General features: G+C 27.8%; 1 protein-coding gene across 4 annotated transcripts in view; it reads right to left on the reverse strand.

Moving 5' to 3' along the window:
• LOC136990416 (zinc finger protein rotund-like) overlaps positions 1-26,507 on the reverse strand; it is a 79,425-nt gene that overhangs the window by 23,087 nt on the left and 29,831 nt on the right. For 3 of the 4 annotated variants that reach the window (XM_067288806.1, XM_067288807.1, XM_067288804.1), the window contains exon 5: positions 4,956-6,400. The exons of the other annotated variant lie outside the window; for it this stretch is intronic. In XM_067288806.1, coding sequence (XP_067144907.1) covers positions 5,390-6,400 — 1,011 coding nt within the window. In that variant the 3' untranslated portion in view covers positions 4,956-5,389. Of the gene's footprint in view, positions 1-4,955; positions 6,401-26,507 lie in introns of those variants that run through there. 4 annotated transcript variants of the gene reach the window in all.

Consider the following 26,507-nt stretch of genomic DNA (forward strand, 5'->3'; position numbering starts at 1 on the left):
ACTTTGTTAAGCCTTATTTAAATTTTCGAATAAAAAGAACGAAGCAGAAGTGAGAAACATCAAAAAACACTAACAGAAAAAAAAAATTCCTTTTAATCTCTATATAGTTTTTTCCCCTTTAAATTCATGTAAATTTTTCCGAAACTTGGGATTTTTAACAAACATTTATAATTTAATAAGACAGAAAAAGGCGAGGATGACAAACAAGCAGTACGAAATTTTTTTCCCCTTTTTTCATTATTCCTTTACTTGTGCCAATGTTACTTTTGTGAAGATTTAAGTGCGATAGAGGATTTTATTTTGTTTGAGCTAAATACCCCGTTTGTTAAAACTTCTCAAAATTACATCGTGAAAAAGTTACAAGTAGTATTATTGTCGTTCTCGGTGGATTTTTTAACTGATTTTTCTTTTATTTTTCAACTCTTCTAGAATTGCAAATAAGGAAAATAATAAGAAAATAAAATTAAAAAAATAAAAAATAAAAAATAGAGGGGAAAACTTTAACACGACACGACTAAATTAAATATTGTATTAACCGAATTTCGGCACAAAGATATTTACTACATTCTCTTATTCTAGAACTTAATCTCTGTATATATACGACACCTTTTTTTTCCCCCTATTTTATTTTTAATTTCTATTTTTAAATATTTGTTTGCTTAATTAACCAATTTGTTTTTAAACTTACACAAACAAATATTTATTAAACAAATTGAAAGTAATATAGTTGTTACATTGTCTACCATTTTTTTTCCTCTCCCTCTAGTTGTGTGGCATCTGTGCTTCTAATTAAAAAGTATATAGATATATTTAATAAAAGTATCTACAATATATATATATATATTTTTTATATAATTTATTTGGTATAAAATTGGATTAAAAGTCAATATTTTCAATTGTTATTTTTATCCAGAGAAGATTTTTGATTAAGTTTAAAACTTATTTTTCTGATTATTAAAGTCGATTTTTTTTTATTTCATTAAAAAAAAGGTAGAGAAAATTGTTTTAATAATTAAACTTTAACTTTTTATTTCTTTTTAAAGTAAAAATCTCTTTAAATTCGCTTAATTATAAGGAAACGAATAGGAGTAAATTATTAAAACTTTACTGAATTGATTTTATGATAAAAGCGTAGGAATATAAAAAAATAAAATAAAAATTACGTATAAAATAATTTTAATTTCGCGGTTAATTCTTTAAATTTTTTTATTATTATTATTATTTATACGAGTGAAAAGAAGGAAGATAATTTGTGACGTGTTCTAGACACTCGAGCGATATTTATTATAAGGAGCAGTAATGCAAATGTCAAACAAACAACTTCACATCAATTAAACCTGTTTGACCCATACAATCATCCTATCTTTTCTTTCCTTTTTATCTTACAAGCAACTTGGCGGTTTGTTTAATACAGAAGGGAGTTAAGTAGTCAGGCATTCGAAACTATTAACTGGCCACTTACAGAACCCATTTCCTTCAAACAGTTCCCTACTTCAAGAAGGCATTTCCAAGGGATAAAATGCTTGGTGGGATTTGTTTTTACGATAAGAACATTTGTTAAAACCTTCAAATATTTCTGTCTGACTTCAATTATCCGAGATATGAAGCCATGTGGAGTTTAGTTACAAATTCGACTGCACACATGTCGCCTTACGAATAGCAGATGCTGTAATTTAGTAAGCTAAACCCCTTTTTTGTTTAAAATTACCAGTACTATTAAACTAGCAGTGTCATTGTCACGATGGTGTCACTGCACTGACATGCACCAGTTCATTTGTATGAAGGGAAGAAGAAACAAAAAAAAAAAAAGAAAAAAATATCCTCTTTGTCGAACTGAAGGTTAGTATTTTTTCCAAACCCATTATTAGTGTCTTGCGAACAGTGTTTCACATCGCTGGTCAAACTTCTTCGCCAATTAATGGTAAATTCATCATTATGGCATAGAAAAATTCATGGGAAACTATCCGATACCCTTTGAAAATATGGTAAAGAAAAATTACAAGTGATAAAAATGGCGTAAAAACTACACAAGTTATTCAATTTATATAGTTTATTCAAGCAAGCATAATAACAATGTAATACAAGATAATATGGTACTGATTCCATTAAAACTACTATATACCAAACACATACTGCAATGGCAAATGGACATACGACATATCGTCCATATTTTGTATTTATAATATAGATTTTTTTTAATATTTATTTTGTACTGCAAGTTTTATAAAACAATATGTAAAATTTATATAAAGTATATATCTGTGTATAATGAGCGAAAAAAAAAAAAATAATTCAAATACGTAAAACATATAATATATATATATATATATACTGTCTGATCCTTCGTGATCCAGCCTTTGGCCAGTTCAAATTTTTTTTTTTTTTAAATTTGGTTTTTTTTATTTATTTATTTAACAAATTTGTTTAGTGACAAAGAGTCAGAACACATCTAGAAAGGTATAGATAAATCTAGGCCCCGTATATAAAAATTTCGTTTTCAATTATCAATTCAATTCAAGACAACTTAGAAAAACTGACTTTTGAAACATTCATTAATTCTTTTTTTTTTTTTTATGTATCACAGTCGCCTTCTCTCTCTGTGTCTCTAGATGGCTACATATATAACCTTTCATTATATAGCCTCACATGAACTGTACACTGCACTTTGACCTTTCCAGCAACGTACTTTGACCTCGAAGCTTTGGAAGAATGTACTGTTTCAATATGTACACTTCTCAATATCATCACTAGCGTACATTCGGATCAATACGTACGCGTACGAGCAGTTACAGTTAGAGCTTACCTTCATAACCATTCTTTAACAGAGCATAAATGCTACTAACGTTTTACACATTTTTTTTTTTTTTTTTTATATAAATCCAAGGCTTATTCTGAACCTAGCACATACTATCTTCATCTTTCGACCACACACACACAAAAAAAAAAAAAAAAAACAGAAATAACTATCAACATAAAATCACATCGACTAGAAGGCTCTGACGTCTACGAGAGATTAAAAATTGAATACATTCGATTAATTTCCGAAAACAACCGAACTCAACTTTCACAGTTTTTTGGAAAATGATCCTCTCTCATAATAAATTCACCAGACATAAATGATTTAATATTTTACATAATTCTATAGAATAACGAAAAATAAAAAAAGGAAGGAGGAGGAGGAGGAGGAGGAGGAGGAGGAGGAGAAAAAACAGCAAAGAATAGATGCTGAAACTCCTGAGAGTTTGGTAAGTTTTTGGAAACTTTCTTAATAAGCCTGTGAGATTGTAATAATTTATTAACCACTGAATATATATATATATATATAATTTTTTCTTATTTTTCTGTTTTATTCCTGAACAAATAAAAATTTCAGTTGATATTATACATTTTCAAACTGGATTTTTCATATCGTCCACTTGAGAATATCCAAAAACAACACTCTGACCTATCTCGCTTATCTAATTAATCAAAGGGCCGTATAATAATTATACAATTAAATGTTAACTTAGGTAAACTGACAAAGAAAAAAAAGTCACCGTTTCAAACTGATCAACGTTAAGAATTTTAACCACATAATTTATTTATTTATTTTTTACACAAAATATTAACATGATAAGAAAGAAAAGTGAAGAGAAAATAAGAATTTTATTTATTTTTTCTTCTTATACTTTCAACACAACAAGTTTTATGAGGTATTAATGCCTATCGTATAGGCATACTGAGCTAGTAATTGTATGAAGCGTACCTATTTTTCTTGAGCTTTATTTCATTAATAATAATTATAACAGTTTAAAATAATTGAGTATTTATTTTTTAAAACCCTGAATTGCTGCATAAACTAGCCAGATATTATATATATATATTTTTTCTTACGGTTAAATATAGCAAATTATACCATTTATATATAGCTGTATTATTCCCGTATCTGAGTTTATGTATATAAAGGCAACGATTTGTTGTTTAAATCCTCTTCATCTTCTATCAATTTTTTTAATAATTAATTCTAAAAAACTTCAACAAAAAAACCCACATATTTTTTATACTTATTTTTGTACTGTCAGGATATACAAAAAACATAATTGTTTGTAAAGGTATTCAAAGATACAGCAACCATCAACAAGTTGGAAATAAAAATGAGCTTAAAATGAAGAAATTACATATATATGCACACATATATATATATATAAAATGTGTATATATATGTGCATATAAATATATATATATATAATATATATCAACACACACATAGATATGTGTGAATGTATTTATATAAAAATGCACATATTTGAAATCCTTTAAAACATGAAGCATGCTAAAATTAGTATATATATATATATATATGTTATGTATGTGTATGTGTATGTGTGTGTATATATATATATATATATTGTGTATGTATGTTTGTATAGACAATATTACAAGCATAGATACACGTAAAAGTGAAAGCCCTTTAAAAATAAGCCTTTTATACTGTACAATCCGAACTGAAATAAAGAACATTTGATGTTCAGACACGATTAGAGAGCACTTAGTGCGAAATTAATGAGTGGTCCTCATGCTAATTATAAGCTGAACAAGATATTTTACCATTTCCTACAAAGAACAATCGAATATAAAAGCAAAAACGAGTAATCTTTTTTTTCATTTTGCTTTAGAAATAATAATAATAATAATAAAAAACAAGGAAATGTAACGAGGACCACGTGCATAAAAACAACACAATGAAAGCAATATGTGTGATCTAGCATATTTTTTTTTTTTTTTTGAATATCGATACACATTAAAATAGCACCACAATTATCGATGAATGACGAGAAAACAAACTAAAAAATATATATATATTATATATACATATATGTATGTGTATATATACATATATATATATATATATATATATATATATATATAATATAATATAATATAATAAAAAATTATGTTCGTACATTATAAAAAACGAGGGCAGAAAATAATAATAATAATAATAATAATTATTATACATAATAATAATTATATAATAATAGCCAACAATATTATTGTTGATGCAATAATACACGAAACAGCCTTCGAATAAAGGCACCCGAATTACGTGACATGATTTTAGAACATCACAGATAAAGTATCGCAAAAAATTGACTTCAGAATAATCTCTATTTAAGTCCATGATAATTATTAATTTCTTTTTTTTTTCTTAAATTCTTTACAAATTTATCTATTGTGAAGATTGTCTTTTGTTACTTTGGTATAATTAAAAGAAAAATTTTTACTGAGCATTTACCACGTTTGTTGTTGTTGTTGTTGTTGTGATACAGTCACACGCACTGAACATAACTGTGAGCAAAGAAATCTTTTGTGTTTTCCGTAGAGATGGCACAATTGATATTGCACGTATCTACTGTGAATTTTTATCTTTTAAAGTTATTGGATGGTCTCCTGACATTCCAGGCATCGAAGCGTAATTTCTTATCTGATGAAGGGATATTAACTGATTTGGGAAACTATTATGAGTCGATTTAACGTCTAATGAAGTTACCTGAGCAGGTGCTTTCGGGAAATTAATTGGTTCGTAAGGAAAATATGTTCTCGAAGACGAACCCATGGATAGCTGCGATCCTGTCGAGATCGGTAACATACCTGTTGGAAGTGGTGTGAATGCCGATGTTGTTTTGTTCGACGATGTTAACTGATCGTAGGCAACTTGACTTAAATCCACGTGATCACAACTGCTACTATTCCCGGCCAAAGTATGGCGTGGATCTAAGTGGATCGTAGATTGCAAACACGATTCCGATGCTCTCGAGTGTATGGGATGAGAATTGTTAGTCAAGCGATCCGTTTGTTTAGGCCAGTATTCTTGATTCCTAGATGGTATGGGTGGAGTTATTGATGGTTGAAGAAGTCTCTTCTCGACTCTGTCTGCGTGTTTCTGCATGTGCTTAGCTAGATACGTTTCTTGGGTGTAAGATTTACCACAGTACTGACAGATGTGAGTTTTCAAATGCTTCGATTCCTTGTGCTTGGGTATGTGCTCTAAAAGACTGGCTTCGTCCGAAAAACATTTATAACAGCTGTTGCACTTGTAAGGCTTGTCCGTTTGATGACACCTCGAATGACTCTGCAAGTTGGACAGTTGCGAGAAGGCTTTGTTACATCCCGGATGACGACACTTATATGGTTTATCTCCCGTGTGTGTCCTGATGTGTTGTTGAAGATGAGACAACTGGGTGAATTTTCTTTGACATATTTCACAACGGTACGGCTTGATGCCCAGATGTATGCGTGTGTGTTGGGATAGATACGAAGAATTGGCGAATGACTTGGAACACTGGGAGCACTTGTATGGTTTGGCTTCACGCATATGAATCTGAGTGTGTAACTGCAAGTCTGCCTTGGAGCCAAAAATCTGTAAAAAGTACAGAGGAGATGATGTCAGAAGAGTGAATTAAAAGGATAGTTTTTTTTTTTTCTTCAATGGCCTACCACACCATGTCAGGCCAATTACTGTTGGGAGGGAATTTTTTAAAATACATAAAAATTTTGATCAAGGCAGGATTGTTCTGCAGCTAAACACTCCGGATTCATCGCTGAACAGCCATGGTGTGGCAGATGACCATTGGCTTGGTGAGGGACCGAAGTCTCACGAAACCAATGGTCTTGAAGAAGAACATATAACATATAAAGACACCGGTATTTAACTAGAAGAAACAACGAAAATGAAAGTTAATTAAGTAAAGAAAGCAACACCCTAGTGTAATTTATCTAGCAATATAAATATTTAAAGCGATCAAATAATAATAATAATAAGCACGAATTTCTAAACTTTCTACTTAATTGGTACGAATTTAGTCATGATGATGATAATAATAATAATAATAAAGTTAAATTTTATAAACAGCTTTAATGAAAAATAATACTTGATTTTTTAATTCTCAATTAGAAGAAAAAAAAACACAAGTAAAAAAAAGTTTTTTCTCTTTGACTTGATGATAATTTTATCTTTACAGATAAGTTCTTTTGAGAATTATCTGAAAACAACTTATTAGTTGTTTTGCCTATTTTCTTACAATTTTGGGGGAAAACATTTGATCCGAATCTCTCAAAAAAGAGCGCTGCAACTAGAAAATTCACAAATGCTGAAGTATTAAATTTAATTACTGTGTTAAAAAAATGATCATTAGTGCAATTCTTTCTCTAATTTTAAGAATAATTTTAAAGCTTTTTTAAATATATATATACAAATTCTTTTTCCTGACTTAAAGCAAAACAGAGAAGAAGTTAGAAAGAAAATTTCAGTCAACAGGCTTTTAAATAAAAGTAAAAATTAATATAATAAACTTACTCCTTTCAACATTAAACAGCATCAATTTAATGAAAATAATTCATTTATTTTACAGCTAGTTAAATAATTTTAATTAGAATTAATTTTTAAAAATTAACATTAAAATAATCAATAACTGTACTCTTATTTCTCGTAGCTTAAGGTTCCTGCTCTAATATAGTCAATATATTGAAATTAATCATTAAATTATATGAATTTATACGAATAAAACTTAATTATCCGTGTAAAAATTGTAATGATGATACACTCAATTAGCAATAAAATAAACTTTTCGGTGTAAATTTGATTGTAATTAAGGAAAAAAGAGCATCATCTCAGAGCATCCTATAGAAAATTATTTAAGAAAATATCTGAATTTGTATGCTTAAATATTATTAATACGCAAATTAGGCGAATAAATAAGTAAAATTATAAAGGAAATTTATTAATAAATCGCTTTTTAAAGGATAAATTCGGTTGTATCATGGTACAAATGGAAGGAAACTTTCGAGATCAATTTGATTATATCAAGTAAAAACAGTGAAAAAAAAACTGGTTTAAAATTGTAGATTTTAGCAGATTAGATATACAAAAATTATTAATACATAAACTCGATGAAATTATGGTTAAAAACGGCAAGCAACACTTAAGATCGATTGGAATCGGATCAGCCGAAGAAAGAAAATAATCGAGCGCTTTATCTTATCAATAACCCATCAAAAAATATGTAAATTTATAAACGTAAACAAATTAGAAGTATATAAAAATGCATAATTTATCGTTAAAAAACGATCGATAAAATAATATTTTAAAAAGATAAACACGTTGGCACTTATGGAAAAGACGATAAAGATGGGGCGGATAAAATAAATATAAAGTGCTTCGTCCCGTAAAGAAATAATTGAAAAATATCAAAATTTATAGATCTTAAACAACGCAAAAAACCGAAATTTAGTGCGGAAGAGTTAAAAAAATAAGAGGAAAAACGGCAGGAAAGCGATACAAAAGGATGGAGAAGTGGATAGAAAGGAAGACTTGGAATAGCGGTTGTGGCATAGAAATATGTTATTCTAACATAGCGTTCAGTCTCTGACGCGACCCGAAGACAACTATAACCATACGAAGACGAATTGCAAACACTTTATTCCGAAAATAGTGCTGGCAAGACGTCTGAGTTGCCGACGTTTCAATCGTGACAAAGATCTCTGACCGTGAAATACTTTACGGTTGCAAAATGTAGCAAAGAGAAAACACGCGCGCACTCACACACACACATGCTGTATATATAAAGAAACAACATCCTTTGATGTATCGAAAGTTATATATATTATAAATAATGCCAAAAAGTCTTTCAAACTTAGCTTAAAAACTTGTTTTTTTTAATACTATTACTTATATCTTGTACATAATCATTGTTCTTATCTCTGTTCCTCATTCCTGATTGTGTGTTAAACAGATGTCGTGAGCAATTTTATTGCATTTTACACGCCATACAATCATTTATTCTTTACTTAAGACGTTCTCTTGTCATTTGCCAAAACTTATACTAAGTATGCTACAGATTTGTACAACGATGCAGTTTTTCTTTACTGTTTTATTGTGTTTATTTACAGTTTTTGTATATTAAACACGTTTCTTCGGGACGTTTTTTTAAGTGTTTAAAGCATTAAAATGCATAAATTTCTATCAATCGTTCCATTGTTTTTTTGCTTACAAAGATTTGGTTATCAGAGAGAGAAGAGGGAATGAATGGAATTGCATTCGAGAAAGGTGTTCAAGAATCTAACAATGTATTGGAATGAATGTTCAAGAATTCAATTAAAACGACTTATTGTTCAACAGATAGTGCACTCGAGTGTTCAGAAGGATGCTTAGACAAGGTTTTCTCTCCAAAGGATGCTTACAACAAAACAGTCTTCATTGTCGAAAAGAATTATGCCCATTATTCAAAACAAGAATTGACAATGAATATTTCAGCTATTTTCGAGTTAATTACTGTGACGTAAATTGCAGACAAACAAGAAAAAAAAATAACGTTAACGTAGCAAGATCTACGCTTTCTAAACGCCTTGAAAATCGTTTTAGAGCAACGCAAATCGCGTTTGGTCAATACAACCAAGTGGTCAAGCGACTCTAATGCAAAAGTGTCGGAAAGGAACCTTAAAAAAAAAAGAAAATAAATAAAAAAAGAACAAATGTAGACAAGACAACCAGCGAGTGTCTGGTTCCCACACCAACAATGCAAAGCCAAAGCTGATGAGTGCCTGGAGGGATCTTAAATTTTCTCGAGGAGTGGGCAGAAATGTTACCCAACAAGTTTTTTGACCGCTTCCAAGTTGATCTCATTCAAACTTTAAACCAATTTTGTCAACAGTTGATACACAACTTCTTTTCTTTTTACCTTCTTCTTCTTCTTCTTTTTTATGAAGGTGCGACTTACATATATCATTAACTAAATTTTCCAGGCTACCGTAGGCGAATAAATTGGAAACTACTGTAGATTTTCCTACTGGAAACGAAAATATTTATTTTTCTACTCATCTAAAGTGGATAAAAATACTATAAAATACGGAACAGGCTTTATAAATCCGTAAAAAACAAAAAGAATGAGGTCAAAGTGCGTGTTTATTTTTAAACCGTCGCACAATAAACCCAAATTTTTCAACTGTTCCAATTAATTATCGCACATTTATATCGATTGCTAACGTTATTAAGATCAAATTTTATATATAAATTTAATTGTTATTACATAAAACATAATTATTTTTAGGTAAACAGAATTATAAATGAGTCTTTCAATTAATAAAGTATGTCTAAGGCCACGTCTATCAAACTTTTTTGTTGTTATAATAGATGACAGGGGAAAGGAAAGAATAGTTGCTCGTGATGTTATCTTAATGCTGATTGGTTAAATAAGTAGAATATCGGTTATTCTTGCACTTACATTAACACGGTTATTGAACACTCCAAAGGTTCAATAATCGATCAAACAAATTTAGATAGGTCCGAATCCCAGCGGAGCATGTAATAAATTTAATGACACTTAGAAAATTAATATTTTGATTAATTCCTGTTTAAAATAAACTAATTTAAACCCAACTTTTATCAGTAATTAACTTGAAAAATCCGCATTAAAACCGCCATAGAGATAGCGACTTTATAGTAGAAAAAGTGACGTTTACACCACCAACTGAGCCTTATAAAATGAAAAAATACGTTATAAAATTATATTTAATAAAGATTTTACGGATTTATTACTTTTTAATAGCCGTCAGAAGCCTTAGATCTTTGATTAAAAGAAGAAAAAAAAAAAGGTGTTCAACCATGCAAGAAGGGGATAGAATGGTAGCAATAACAAGTAAATTATGTAGAGGAAATATAGAACAAGGAATCTTTGTGCCTTAGCAAACGAATAAAAATGCATTTAAGTTATTAATATAGCTTAATTTGTCGAAAAAAATGGAGAAAAATGAGCGCAAACAACACCATCCAGCGTGGAAAATTAGAGAAAACAAGATGGCGATTAAGTAGCAAAACGACAAATAAATATATTTATATGATATTTACTTAGAAAATCTTTCAAGAATTCGTATAAAAATCTATGGACGAATGATTTTCTTGTATACATAAATAAATATATTTAAAGGGGAGATGGAAAAATGGCTCGTAAAATTTGAGAAATATTTCAAGCGGAAACTCCAGCATAGAAGTTAATGGCGAACCTACACATTGCGGTTTAATTATTGTTTATTGTCAGAGAAAACAAAAGAGATATAATGAAAATTTTAACCCCTTTTAACAAAAAAGAAATTTGGGAACAAAAAAGTCATCTAGTAACTAAAAAAATATAGGGCTACATCTAGTTTACTATGATCGAATTTTACGCCAGACGTGGAAGAATTCCAGACAAAAAATATTCTCTAGAAGACGGAGAAATTCCAAATTTTTCCTACAAAAACTAACTAAAAAAATGGGTTTATTTACAAATAAACAAGACGAAAATAATAAAATTTATAAATAAGTATTCGAACTATAAAAAAAAGAAAAAAAATAAATTATAGAAAACATGGAGGACGGAGGACAGAAATTTTTATGGTTGTAGAAATTATATTTTAAAGCTAATATAATCGAATTTAAAAGGTTTTAAACTATTTAAACTATTGGATAAATGCTTAAATACCGACTAAACATAGATTTAAATGGTCTATTTTAAAAACTTTCTTCTGTAAATTTGCCAAACGTTACCCTGAACTTGGCAATAAAATTTAACTTTTTCGTATGATTAAGCAAATTTACTATGGAATTTTTAAGGGGAATTAATTAATTAATCGATTTTCTAACGCATATTTTATAAAATTTTCTAACTATTATTATATATTATCCAATAAATTCACTTATAAATCCATAACGTAACGTTCTATTTATAGATATAAATCGAACTTGGTTATTATCGATAACTTTATCGACTGATACAACTTGACAATCTTTTGTGTTGGAATGCTTACAGGAGACGTGTTAAAGCGTTAAATAGATATAAAAGGATGTGATAATCTACCTTATTTTATAAATTATAAGTGAATTTTATGTTCGAATGTGCTTAGAGATACGTGAAAAGAATGGCTTTACGGGGGATGCTTTAGTTTAAAATCTGCTTTAATTCGCTTATTTTATCCATTTTTAAGTGAGAAAACAGTTTAAAATCTCGTTTAATTTGCTTGTTTTATTAATTTTTAAGCAAGGAAACGGTTCAGAAACCACTATAAATGTTAAGGAGCTAAGAAGAGGTTAAAAAATTAAATTAGAGTTTGCCTAAAATATTTGATTTATAAGCGATTTTTATAGTGAAAATCGTATTTAATTTGCTTATTATGTATAGTTTTAAGCAAGGAAACTTGTGTTTAATTCACTAATTTTATCAATTTTTAAGCAAGGAAACAGTCCAGGAGCCAGTTTAGAAATTAAGGAGCTACTAATTAAATTCTTATAATCCATAAATGAATTTTTATAGTGAATATCAAGTAAAAAATTCATTTTATAAGCGCTAAATATGCTGAAAATTATGCTTAATTTGCTTATGAAATCCAATTTTTAAGCAAGGAAACGTTTCAGGATCTACTAAAGAAGTAAAGGAGTGATTACTTTTAATCTTAAATTGCAATTTGCTTAGAAATTGGCGAAAAAAAAATCGATTTAAAAGCGATAGATTTGCCGAAAATTACGTTTAATTCGCTTATCCTACCCAATTTTAAGTAAGGAAGCGGCCATTGCAGTGGTTAAGGTGCCACATAAACGTAGACATTTAAGTCTAAAGCCCAAATGAATGCAAAGAAACAAACAAATTGTATACATAAATATCACAGATCTTAAAATATATCACTTCTTAAACAAAGGAACAATAATTTTAAGTCGTAAAAGTCAAAAGTTGACTACAATAAACACGATGATGGACTAGAAAAAAAGGGGGGTAGACAATAGAAATTTTTGTAACTAAGTTGTAAATATATTTTACACCGTGTTAACAGCATAATATAATTGGTAACATAAACAGGAATTATTCTAAATGTAGTTTATCAACAAGAAAAAAAAAATTATATATTACGATATTTCCTACCTACTTTCCAGCAAATATCAAGAAAAATAACGCATACAGTAGCTTAAAAACTCGTCAGTTTGTTCATTTATATCCTGTACGCACACATTCTCAGCCTACACCGAAACTAGTTTCCAACACGAAATTCGTCCGAAAAAACTGGAAAATTACTTAAAAAACGACTTAATTAAACAACTATAGACATTTTTCTATAAGAATTTATTTATATAATAAGAAATTTCATATAATAATCCAACGATTTTTGTCCCTAATCAACGGATGCGGATGCTGGATGAGTTTTTTTCGAGATGCGGATTTATCATCTTTTCAACGTAATTTTGCATTTGTTTAAAGGGGAAAAAAATGATTAAAAATTTAAATTTCGAGTAAATCTAGTTTAATTTTACGTAAAAAATAATTAAAAAATTCGGTAAATATTCCTAAAATTTAAGTCTGCAGCGTATAAATAACATCAAGAAACATTCGTTTATCAATTCTTCGGGTTAAATAATGATTCGGATCTCATAAAAATGGCATTTTTCTAGTATTTCGACTAACCTAATTAAATATTTAAGCGAAATTTACGTTAAAAAATGTTAAATTTATCGAGATTTTTATCATTTTTCTACGTTAGAAAGACGTTTTAAAAGTTAAAGGCCTTTATACGAATTAATTTCGCTTTAAAGAATTTAATTTTTAAGAATAAATTTTATTAATTTGTAGGCTGAAGAGTAGATGCAGAAATATTATAGGATGGGGTTAATTACTGTGACGTAAAAAATTATATTCGGATAATTTATTAAGTAGATGGAAGTAGAATGCTATAAATTTCATAAAACATCGGAAGTTAGCGATTCAATAAAGCAAATTGTCTCATAAATAGCACATAGGAACAATTAGTTATGGAATTTATTTTTATCCAAGTTTTATTCGTTAATTGATAGGATTTTTCCTTTTTATTTTCTTATTTTTAGGACTTTCTTACTTCCACTTTTTCGCCGTCGACTCTACGAAATTGTATTTCAGAAATCGAACTTTTTTTTTTTTTTTTTTTGCTGTTTTACGTAATTATAAAAATAAGATTTATTAATAAAAGGTTAAAAAATTAAAAATAGAATAAATTCGGAATTAAAAATTACAAAAATTTTAATCATTTTAAGTAATTTTTCCACGTTTAAACGTCGACGAAAGTCGGATATGTTTAAAAATTCGCCCGCAAGAATGGAGTTTTTAAACTCGAAAATCGCCTTTTTTCTTGCGATTTTTTGATAAAAATTTAGTAAAATAACAATTTTTACACGTTAAAATTTTAAAATAAACCAAATTTATCGCTAAAGACTCGAAAATTTTAGCCATTTTTTACGCTTTTTTCTAACTTAACAACAACAACAACGACCGCATACATAAGCGCGACTTTAATACATAAAATCTACATTTTACAATACAAATTATCAAAAATAAATAGGCCTATAACTTTTAAATTGATAATTTTCCATCAATTCCTCATTAATTATAGAAAAATATTCGATTTAAAAACCTCAAAATGGAAGGAAGAAGGACGTTTACTTATCAAATTGTAAATCACCATTAAAAAAATAAGTAAGGCATTTTCCGTTAATTAAGTTAATGCCAATTAAAATCATGATTATATTTAAGCAGAAACCTGGTTTCTTTAACTAGAAATCTATCATTTTTCGATCTATATAAATATATTTTACTGATAATCGTGCTTTTGTTCGGTTACTGATGTGATGCAGATAATCCATTCTGGTTATTTTATATCACGATATGTGTCACTTAAAGCGGTTTGGATAAGAAAATCTTATCTCCATCAACGTTTTTCTTTGTTTATAATTCAGGAGAGAGAGAAAAAAAAAAAAAAAACGTTAAACAGAAATAAAAAATGGCGCTTGTTTCATATCAACAAACCCAAGAACTGTTCTATGTAATAGTTAATTTATTTTCTTAATCCATGCGTGATAAATAGTAATAAAAACAAACAACAGCTATTATAAGGTACCTTTTTTTTTCTCGAATGTTTTATTGGTTTATAAAGTTTCCAAACTTCGAAAAATCTAGTTTAAAAAGATTGTTTTAAGTTGGTAAGTAACAGCTGCATTTTAATTTGGAACTGGGATTTTAGGCTTTATCATTATAAAAAAAAAAATGTCGTATTTTTTACGAAAAAACCTTATTATTTTAATTAGGAAAGGTTATTTTAACAGAAAAATAAAGACTTTTTACGGAAATGTTTATATTTTATTCAATTTTATCACCTTTCGATCACCTTCTTGCGAGCGTTATACATGCAAATATCAGTAAGATGCAGTCGAAAAATTGTTAAATTTTAATTTAAAATCCTTGAATTTTAATTGAAAGTAAAGTATTTCGTGTATAAAACATCATAATTTAATTATTAAACAGAAATTTTATGTGTAAATTATGATTTCTAACACTTTAAAAGTCGGGTAAAAATCAGAATGGAAAATAGTATTTAAAAAAAAAAAAACTGCCTTTAGCAATGGAAATTGTTAAAATTTGAATTAAAAATAATAAATTTTATATACGAAATATTATAATTCAGTCATTAAATAGAAATTTTAAGCATAAAATGTGATTTTTTTTCTGACGATTTTAACAGTAAATTCGGATGAAATCGGCAAGGAAAAAACGATAAGAATTTCACGAAATTTAGCCAAAACAGTAAATTTCGATGAATAAATGAATATTATTTTATGAAATTTTCATATAAATAATCATTTTAAAAGTTTCTAAAGGAAGAAAAACTGTCAAAAATCAAATGAGGTGATTTATTTTTTTAAAAATAATGGGGTAAGAAATATTACCACAGACGTATTAATGGTGGAAATATATAATAAAATATTCATAGGCGTGAATTAATATAATCGAAGTACAGAATTAAGATAATATTACTAGAATTTTTTTCATTTTTTTTTTCTTTCAGAAAGTATAGAAGTTCCGCTTCCGTGATAAATAACCAGCTAATTATACAATGAAAAAAAAAACATATATATATATATATAACTTATGCAGAAACGTGAAAAAATAACAAAAAATTTAAATAGTTAAGCAATGAAGATGGAATATTTATGAATAAGACTAATAAATATAACTAATTTCCTATAGAAATACAAAGCATTGTTTGAAATTTACATTACGTGATATTTTGAAATAACGGATTATTTTTGACCGTTTTTTCAAATTTTGAAAATGAAATACGTTATAAATTTAAATTTCTAACCGTCGATTTTGTATTTTAAGTCGATTTTATTAATTTTTTCGGCTATTTTCCGGAGAAAAATGTGCTTAAAAGACTAACGTATTTACGTGCGAATTTAGGTAAAAATAATTAATTTTACGAATATTTAAGGTCGAAATTAATGTTTAAGACGTATTTATGTTATTTTTTGACTGTTTTAAACTAGAGTAATGGTTAAATTTGGGTTTTTTTTTAAAATATATATATATTTTTTTGTCTTTACTTTTTAAGTTTGCAAATCTTATTATAACAGTTGTAGTTATATAGAGACGTTTCATAGTTTACGAGCTGATTTTTAAAGTTTTTAGAGTTAAGCTTAGGATATATTTGGAAAGTAGCCTACGAAAATTGGCAAGATCATTGGACAACAGACACTGAAAGCAATGGGATGCTACAACAAATGCACTTGACATATTTTCATTGTTATCTTCTAAGTGTGAAGAGGACTTCGAAAACTTCCAAAAATATTGCATTATATAATTTATTTTTAAGTTTATAACATTTAAAAAAAACAAAACAAAAATATCATTGTTTTATACGAATTTTTACGGAAATTATGGCGCAGAAAACGAAGTTGGCATGGCAGAAAATGACATTATCTTAGGCCAGACAGTTTCTATCCACCGTTAAGACTTGATTAAATTCGAATTTAAATATTTTAAATCCCGAATTTACGTTTAAAAAAATCAAAAATCAAAATTAATTTATCGAAATGATTATAAAATGCAATTCTTCAAACGAAGGAAGCGAATAAAATCATAAAGATTTCATATCAAAAGCTTTAAATTCTTAAAATTTAATTAATAAATGCGATAAATATTGTAGGAAATTATCAAAGAGTCAAGGAAATTTTATAAAATATTATAAATTTATATATTTATAAACAAATTTCTCCTATTTAAATTAAGTTTGAAGCATATAATTAAGACAGGTGTATGAGTGTGTGTGTGTGTGTGTGTGTGTGTGTGTGTGTGTGTGTGTATAAGTTATATATATTTAATATTTAGAAAATTATTAATGTACTCATCAATTATTTTTTAACAATTTGTGTTAATTAAAGCACGCACGGAATTTATTTTTAAATGTTCTTTCGAATACCAAAACAATTAACCTCTAAAAGTTTTGTATGAGCCACTGTTATACGATGATGATACCTGTGCCAGGCATACTTTAAACTTTAAAAAAAAGAATTAAGAATGGTTCCCGTTCTTTAATTTTATCTTATTTTACTAATTTTACGACCTGTTTAAAACGGCAACACTTTAAATCTTTCCCCTTTTTTTTTTGTTTTTCTATTTAATTAATTAGAATTTAATTCTACAGGTCAGTTTCTATGGTTTACATCTTAAAATTTGCGGTGATTTATGTAAAAATTCTTGTTTTATACGAAATTAAATGTTAGATTTGTGTTTTTTATGCAATTTTAAGGGATTATGTTACATAAAATTTATAAAATAGACGAGTTTTTTGTATTTTTATGCGATTTTTTGGAAGCAAAATGCAAGGAGATGCCCACTCTGAAAGGCAAAAAATTCGAGTTTAATGTAAATTTTTCATGTTAAATTCGTGTTTTTTATAGAATTTTATGCTTGCACGTTTTATAAAATGCCTAAAATAATTGATTTTTTCTGTATTTTTATGCGACTTTTTGGAAAGCGAAACGTAAGAAAATGCTTTATGTTTATACTAATTTTAGAAGCGAAATAAAGCAAAATATTTCATCTTAATTCAAAAAAATTCGTATATATTATAAAATTTGAAAGTAAAATCCTTGTTCGTATGAAATTTTATGCTTCTGTATATTAAAATATTCCCATTTCTGTATTTTTAAGCCCGTTCTTTTTTACAAACGAAGAGCAGAACAATGCTCAATCTTAATTCAAAATCCTTACTCTTACCGCAAAACAATTCGAATTTAACATAAAATCTCCGTTTTAAATTCATATTTATATATATTTATATAAATTTATACTTTTATATATTATAAAATATATAAAATAATTGTTATCATTGTATATTTATACGAATTTTGAATGCGAAATGTAAGGGGTTTTCCTACCCTAAAAACTCAAAAAATTCGAGTTTAATACAAAATTTTCATGTTAAATTCGCATTTTTATAAGAATTTTACGCTTTTATATAACTTAAAACACATAAAATAACTGATTTTTTTCGTAACTTATGCGATTTTTTGGGAAGGGAAATGCCTACACTCAATGAATTCAGATAGGAAGAAGTAAGGTAAAAATCATCTATAAAAATGATTATAATAAAAAAAATTAAGTTTATAGATTTATATCGAGTACTATATTATATATATATTCACTAGATATATAATAATTCAGCATATTCTTTTTAATATAAGCAAGAATAGTAGCGGTAGTCAAAGATGAAATATTGGTAAGAGTAGCATCTCCATCAGTAAGTGAATATTGTGTGGATCTATGAAGGATCATTTATGTGCAGATGTTAGAATAACCATATTTGCTAATGTATCTGAAATTATAAAATATCTTGGAAAACAATTTTAAGGATTGAATATCATTCTTATCCCAGAAACCCTATGCTACAGATGTCTCTTATGATAAATCGTCGCTTAGAAAAATCTCTTTTGTCTTGTTTATATCAAAGAATATTTTAAAAAATCAAAGAAAATAAGCGAAAAAACCGAATTATAATATCTAAAATTATATTTTTATAGTAATTTAATGCGATAAAAAAAAGGCTGGGGTTAAGAATAAATAAGCTATTTTACTTCCATTCTGTTACGTAACAGAGGAAAAATATGGCAAAAAATGACCTCCTCCCCCTAAAATTTTTACGTTTTTGCACTCTGGGGACGTTAAAATCACCAGAAATTGAAAAAATTCGGGGATTTTTTCCCTGTGTGTACGAATGTTAGCGTGTGTATCTGCGGGGGGGGACACTTTTTTTCGCTTACTTTGAAGCTTAATAACTCCTCTCTTTTTTATCGAAAATTTCTGAAATTTTGCAGGGATGCTTGTGTATGGAACGGAAATGTTTCCGGAAATTTTCAATAGTATTGTACCATTGGTTCGAGAGATATGGCCCCCAACCTCTTAACATCCCCGAAACCAATCGGAAGACTTAAAGGCGATGGTAGCAATTATTAGGAATGAAAACAAATAAACAATACCAGGAGCTTCCAGTAAAGGAGTGCGAGGTTTTCAGTAGAAATTTCTTGTTTCAATTCGTTTAAAGTCAAGAAATGAAAAGGGGGAGAAGTTAGAAAAATGTAAAAGATGAATATCTAAAAAAAAAACGATTTTTTCCCCTGTTTTTTTAAATCGAAAAATTACTTCCTTATTTCTTGTAAAGAGATAATCGCTTCTAGTTATCAAGATGTTAACTCGGTTTCTCTTTAAAAAACACTAATAAGAAAATTAAACTCGGAAGATGATTACTCCTTGCATTTAAAATTATCTTCGAAACAAGATACACATTTAAATTCCTCCATTTTTTCCCCCTGAAAAAACAGGAGAAATTCCCTTTTTTCACTCGAATTTTTCTGCAGATAATAAAGATATCAAAACTTTTCGAACAGCAGAAGACCGTAGATATGACTTTAAACGGCACTTTTTCAATATTTTAAGCTGTAATATTGATAAAATATCCCCCTAAATTAATAAAAATTTAAACTCATTTTATATAAATTAAATTCTACTTTTAACTCCGTACATTCGTTTTATAAAGCACCTAACAACTTAAATAACTAATTAACACATAATATTTCGGTCAGACACACCTTACTGACGAAATTTTATGAGTTTTTGCAGTTTGTTTTAATTAAGTAATGCGTTATAAAGGTGTGGAAATTCGAGAGGTAAGCTCCAACTTTACATTCTTTTAATATAATTCATAGCCCATTGAGTAAATATAACTAAAATATTTATATAAATAACTCTTCTTTGGTTTATATTTAATCGTTAATTGAAGCTTTCTACTTTACTCTATGATAATTAATTATAGGCCCGGGTGTAGCTTACTTTAATCACGTTCTATTAATTAATACTCATAGATTAGGGTGGGAAAAATCTTAAATTTCGCGTGGTAAATGTATGAATTCACGAAATATTCTTGTAAATATTTTATTATAAACATGTAAATTTGATAATAAAGGTATTTTTCTTCCATAAAATCAAAAGGATTTTATGTCAGGACTTTAGTTGTTTGAGCTTGCATCAGCATGGAAGAGGCCTTTAGAATTAAAGAATTTATTGGAAAATTAGAATAATTAATGCAGAAAATACATCCTTAGACCCTTTTTTTCTAAATTTGGCAGCTTGTTTTTCGATTTCGACTTAAATTTCAACCTAGAAAACAGTATAATGAGCATCAGAAGCAGCATTGAGCTGGAAGATTTTTCTCTTGTTTCGCATGAAAAATAATAGGAAAAATGCATTTTTATTTGTAAATAAAATTCATTAAACTTTCTTATTTTATTCTTTATCAGTTCCGATTATCATTAAGTTGTATTCAATCGACTAAAGAAGTGTAGAAAGTTTGAGAATCATTGGTCCATTTCTTTGACTAAGACGGAATAAAAGCAGGATTTTTAAAGAATTTGTTCATGGTCGACCACATATTTTTGTATTTATATCTTTCAAAATAAGTAAAAATTCCAAAACAACTAAAATATAATCATTAATTAGACTAAATAAATAAAAAAATATAGGAAAATTGCTGTCGAAAGCTCGATTTTTTTCGGGTAAATATCCAAGAAATTCTACAATTACTCTACGATAAAAATTAAAAATTAATAATTAATTTATTATGAAATAGGATTAATTAACTGCTTAATTTCTAAATAAAATTACCCCTAAAAATCGTTATAAAAACTACATTTCGCGCTTCCTACTTAGTAGATATAAGCCTTATTTACGTCTATAACTGTAAATTATACAACACAGTATCTATTTAGAGGCAATTTTAAGCCTTTTTACGAGTTAAAACAGCCTTAATTTGTACTAAAATAACGATAAACCGGCTAATTTTTAAGCATTTAAAGTACTAGAGATGCCAACAACCCGCTTAACGGTGCTTATAAAAATTAGCCATTATATCCATAATTTTTACATAAATCAAGGCTTTTTACCTTAAAAAATGACCCAGAATATACACGCCAAACAGCTACTGTGTTGCATAATTTGTAAATATACAAACACAGGATCTAGAATGGCGATCGAGTGCATTGTTTGTTAATGATGCCGATCCTGATTCTAGATTTTTTTTTTTTTTCTGAATGAACGTTGTTATTTTTCTCATAATATAATACGTTATCTGTAATTATAATTAACAAATGGAGTGTTTTAAGTGTTTATCTTTCATCTTTTTATGTTATAAGCATCAAGAAAATGGCTCTTTTATTATCAATCATCGAATGAATTTGTATAGATGCCAAGCGGAAAATCTAGAATAAATCAGTTCATTAATATAAATTAACAAAGTTTAATAGTGTCGTTGCTTCATCGTCGGATAACTTAAAGAAAAGCATTGTTTTCTGTCGCAAATCTTCTGTTAATAAAAAAATGCCTGAGGGAATATAAGCTCTAATTTTACGCTCTATGGATTATCACTCGAACCGAAAGAAAACAATGGGCCTATAAGCATTTCTGTGTTAGCTGCTAACTTATTTTATACTCGTGAATCATCAGAAGCTTCATTTGAATCTAAAACACTATAAAATTCATAAAATTTAAAGGCTAGAAGACATCAAAACTTGTCATTTCCATTACTAAGAAACATATGGGTTCACTGATCCAAACACCAATTTTTCGTGGTTTATTCTTAAATAACTCCTACTCGGTGGGTCCTACGATTACAAAAAAAGGCATAAATACTTAATTTTATAGTTATAATTACGTATATTTAAGTGATGTTAAGGTGATCCTAGTTCTTGGCTGCCTTTATGAAGTGTAGGATTGGAACGGTTTTTTTAATTATATTTTGCCAATATTTAATTGGAATTGAACGGAAATTAATTAATTTAGATTTTACAGAATATAAAACTGGTATTTTCAAGCGTTAATTGTGTAAATTTGAATGTGGCCTATAGGCCTAGATCTATACAGAATTATAGGAAAGTTAATGGAAGAATTCGTTGGAAATTTTAGATATTTGTATAAAATTTTTAAAATGCTATTTTTTAATATATTATTATTAAAATATTTAATAAATTATCCTCGTTTTCTATAAAACATGAGCAGTTTATCATTCAAAAATTGGATCTGTCCAAGCTGTTAATTATAAAAGATTGCGAAAATTTTCAACGAAATTCTATAAAATTTTCACGTTTCTCATAAATATAATTAACTTTTAAGAAAAACTCAATTGTTAATTCCATTTATTTAACAGGATTTTCCCCGGAGTTTACAATTATTTTCTATTCTTTAATACTAATAAGCTTACATTCATGTATGAATCTTCTTACAATTCATCAATTATCAGTTATATAATTTATATATTAATTATTAAATTTATCGCTTTTAAATCTTCATTTTATCTTTTAAAAAAAATGAAAAATATAATTGATATTAAATACTTTTACGTGTGAAAACCCCCTTTCGTAAACGATCCTCTTCAAGGAAATGCCATAGAGAAAATGCTAGATCCCGGCCTTAAATTGCGCTTTTAAGTAATTAATTCTTCAAATATTTTATTGGAAATGTTGTTAAAATCGAATTTAACTTCAATATTAAACGTATTATTCGTACTTTAATGAAAATTTTATTAAATATTATAAGATTTTTCTATCTAAAATAAAGGCAAGTACTCAGAGATGCTACGAAAATCTGTAGGTATTTTTCACCTTTCAAACAATTTTTTGCACTCAAATTTCGAATTATAGGAAAACCAGTAAACGTGTAAAATGCAGTTTATTTTGTTTAGAAAGGACTTTTATATACAAGGACTTTAAATCTTAATACGTAAGGATTGTAAAGTCCTTATATACTGAGTTTATCTTTCATTTTTCTCGTACCTTGACACGTATTTGAAGCAAAATTTAAAGATCAGAAGCAATTCCGATATTAAATAAAGAATTTGGCATGCATAAAGAATCAAAATCATCAAAAATTTTTAAATTTTTCGCAATAAATAAGTCGAAAAATGAGAAATAAATCACTGAAGTTTATCATTATCTTCTATGGAGAAGAACTTGAAAAGGTAGAAAAATAAAAGTTTTTCTTTTATTCACGTTGCCTAAAGTGTTCTAGAAGTCATGAAAATACAAAAAAATATATTTCTTATGTCTTAAAAGTATAAATTTACGTAATATTACGCTCGTATCTGCAAATATTCTTAATATTCTGCACAGTTTAGCTGTAGATCATGATCAGCATCTAGTAAACTTCGTACATTCTCTCCTTTTCTAAGCTAAATTTTAAGAAGATTTATAATAAAAACTTGAAATATAAAGCCAAAACTCTTCAGGAACCAACAAAAAACAAGTAAATAATCAATTTAAACACATAAGTTGGATCAACAGAGAATTATGCCTTAAGGCCTCGTTTTTTTAGATATAAAAAAAACACTCAGGAATTTCTGCAGAATATAGTTAAATATTTAAATTTTATACCATTTTCTGTTAATTATAATTAAATTTTCGCTAAAATTTTCATTACAATTAACAGAAAAAGGCGTAAAATTGAATTTAAATCGCAGAATTCTGACGAAATTTTAGTGAAAATTTCGTCGTAGAAAATACATTTGACGTCTTTTGTTAAAGTTTTCAGAAAATTTTACATTTTATTCGCAATTTTCTCGAAGAAAAAAGAAAAAAACAACGGAAAAAACTCAGGAAACTACGCCAACGATTATTGATATTTAAAGATATAATTTATTTTTCGAAGAAAAATTAAGTTATTTTTTTTCGATAATTACGATATTTATCACAAGAAAAACTCTCTTTAAATATTTAAATCAAGGAAAACTACTAAATGATTGCTCATATCTTAATGAAAAGAACGTTTAACTCGGTTTAAATCTACTTTTAAAACTGTGATATTAACCTAAATTATATTCTCGATATATATATATATATATATGTATATATAAATACTTTCATAATTTAAATACTATTTAAGGCATGATATACTTCTTAAATCCATTTTATCTAAGAATTAAACTGTTATAAATTGATCTTAGATGATAAAATATAAACTTTTTAATGTTTTAAGGTTTATTTTCTTTAAATAAAATGGCTGACAAGCCGACAAAATGGTTATGAAGTCCTTAACGTTTTCTCGATTTTAATTGAATTTTAACATTGTTTACCGCTTTTATTCTGATAAAATGAATAAAAATAACCGTTCGGAGGTAAAATAAATAAATAATTTATAATTTTCTACACAAAAAGTGAAGCGAATTCGCCAAACATCTGCTTTAACAGATTAGTATTCTAGTAAGCGCTCTGGCGAAGTTAGCGACTTTTATACAGCCTGTTTCGCCCTCATAAAACTCAAAAAATTCAATTCTAGCAAGGAAAACGAACTTAAAAGTATTTAATTCATACAATTAAACAGTTTATTCTACTTAAAATCGCCAAAATAAGCAGAGATTCGAACCCAAACCTCTCGAACTCCGACTGCTCTATAAACCGGAAAGGCAATCAAGACGGAGCCGGAAAAGTAGCCTTATTAGTCACTTGTACGTTGATAAAGTAACCTTTTCCCCATGATAACCTTTCTAGCATAGTCATCATGTGTATAATGATACCAGAACCGGAATAGTCATTTCATTTCTGTTCATCCATGCGTATAAAAAGTATCGCAGTTAGCATGAGTGAACATGAAGCCGTCTATCTTGGAAAACTCTTCAAGAAAAATCGAGAAAAATTGAAAAATTAGTTCAGAACCTATCCTATTTAAATCTACTTTTTTTTTATTAACGTTTTTCCCTACTTATTTCTGCAAGAATTGCAAAACCAGAAAGAGTCAATTCCAGTTTTCTAACAGTAAGCCAGCCAGGCCTTTGGATCCATGCAAGTTACAGCGTGGCCTGGTCACTCTGTGACGTAAAATTCTCATCTGTTTCGTAGAAAACAGCTGCCTTTTCGCTCCCGTAACTATTCTTGTGGGATTAGAAACTCCCCTGGTCATTTTTTTCCACATTTAGTAAGCGTTACAAACGTTGAAGAGGGAAAGAGAGAGAGAGAGAGAGAGAAAGATGGATGCATCGTGTGAAAAACTTCTTTTTCCGTTTTCCGACCCACTTCATTTTAAAAACAGATCAAACTAAACTCTAATTTACTCCTATAATTATAACTCTACTACTAATAATTTACAGAAAAACTAGTCTTACATTGAATAATTATAAAGTCATTTAACAAACCAACCTATACTTTATATTGTCTACTGAAATATTCACTTACTCGACTTCTTCTTCGTCTTCTTTCTAACATATTTTAATTTTTTTTTAAACTCCTAAATAATTTCCTTATTGAAATTAATTTATATAATTAAAATTCGGACGTAAAATTTACGGATTTTTTTTTTTTCCCCCCCGTTAAATTACTTAAATTTTCGGCGGAACAACACAAGATTTTCGAGTCGGATTCGTGACTAAATTCGTTGTTAGACACGTTTGAAAATTGGAAATATTTAAAATAAAAGGCAGATTTTTCTAAATTAAACGTGTTTAAATTTAGTAATAATACGTTTTCTGAAGTATTTCACGTGAGTAGAAAATTGTGTCTTCGTGTCTTATTTACTCGAAAATGGTTGATTTGTAAGCAGTTTAAATGGATATAATGATGAAAATTACGATGTTTCCAGTGAAAAAAATCAATTTTTTTTCCCATCAGAAATTCCATATAAATGGGTAAGTAACTAACTATGAGTGACGTATTAATGAAATATGAAAAAATTCGGGGGGTGGAAGTAATTTTACTGTCCCAATTTTTCTATAAAAATTGATAGAATTTTTTAAAAATCTTATTAAAGATTGACATCTTTTAAGTATTTTTTTTTTAAATAAAAAATTCCGTTCTTCAGCAGAATTTTTAATAAACGTAATATTTGGGTAGAACTAATCCCAATTAAGGTAATTTTCGGACAGCAAATAGTGAATTAATGTGATTTATCGCTCCTAATAAAATAAAATAACGCTTATTGGCATGGAGGAAAGGGAAAAAAATTAAATTTAAAAATTGTTTTTTTAAAAAAATATATAATATAATTTTTATATATATATATATATATATATATATATATTACTTTATTTCTTAAATATTTAAAGATTAAGAAAAAATTAGAAGAGGGGATCAGGCAAAAAAATTTGTTTACTAGTTTTTAATTTGAAGG

This window comes from Centruroides vittatus, unplaced genomic scaffold (genome assembly GCF_030686945.1).
Source record: "Centruroides vittatus isolate TY-2023 unplaced genomic scaffold, ASM3068694v2 scaffold_932, whole genome shotgun sequence".
NCBI lineage: Eukaryota > Metazoa > Arthropoda > Arachnida > Scorpiones > Buthidae > Centruroides > Centruroides vittatus.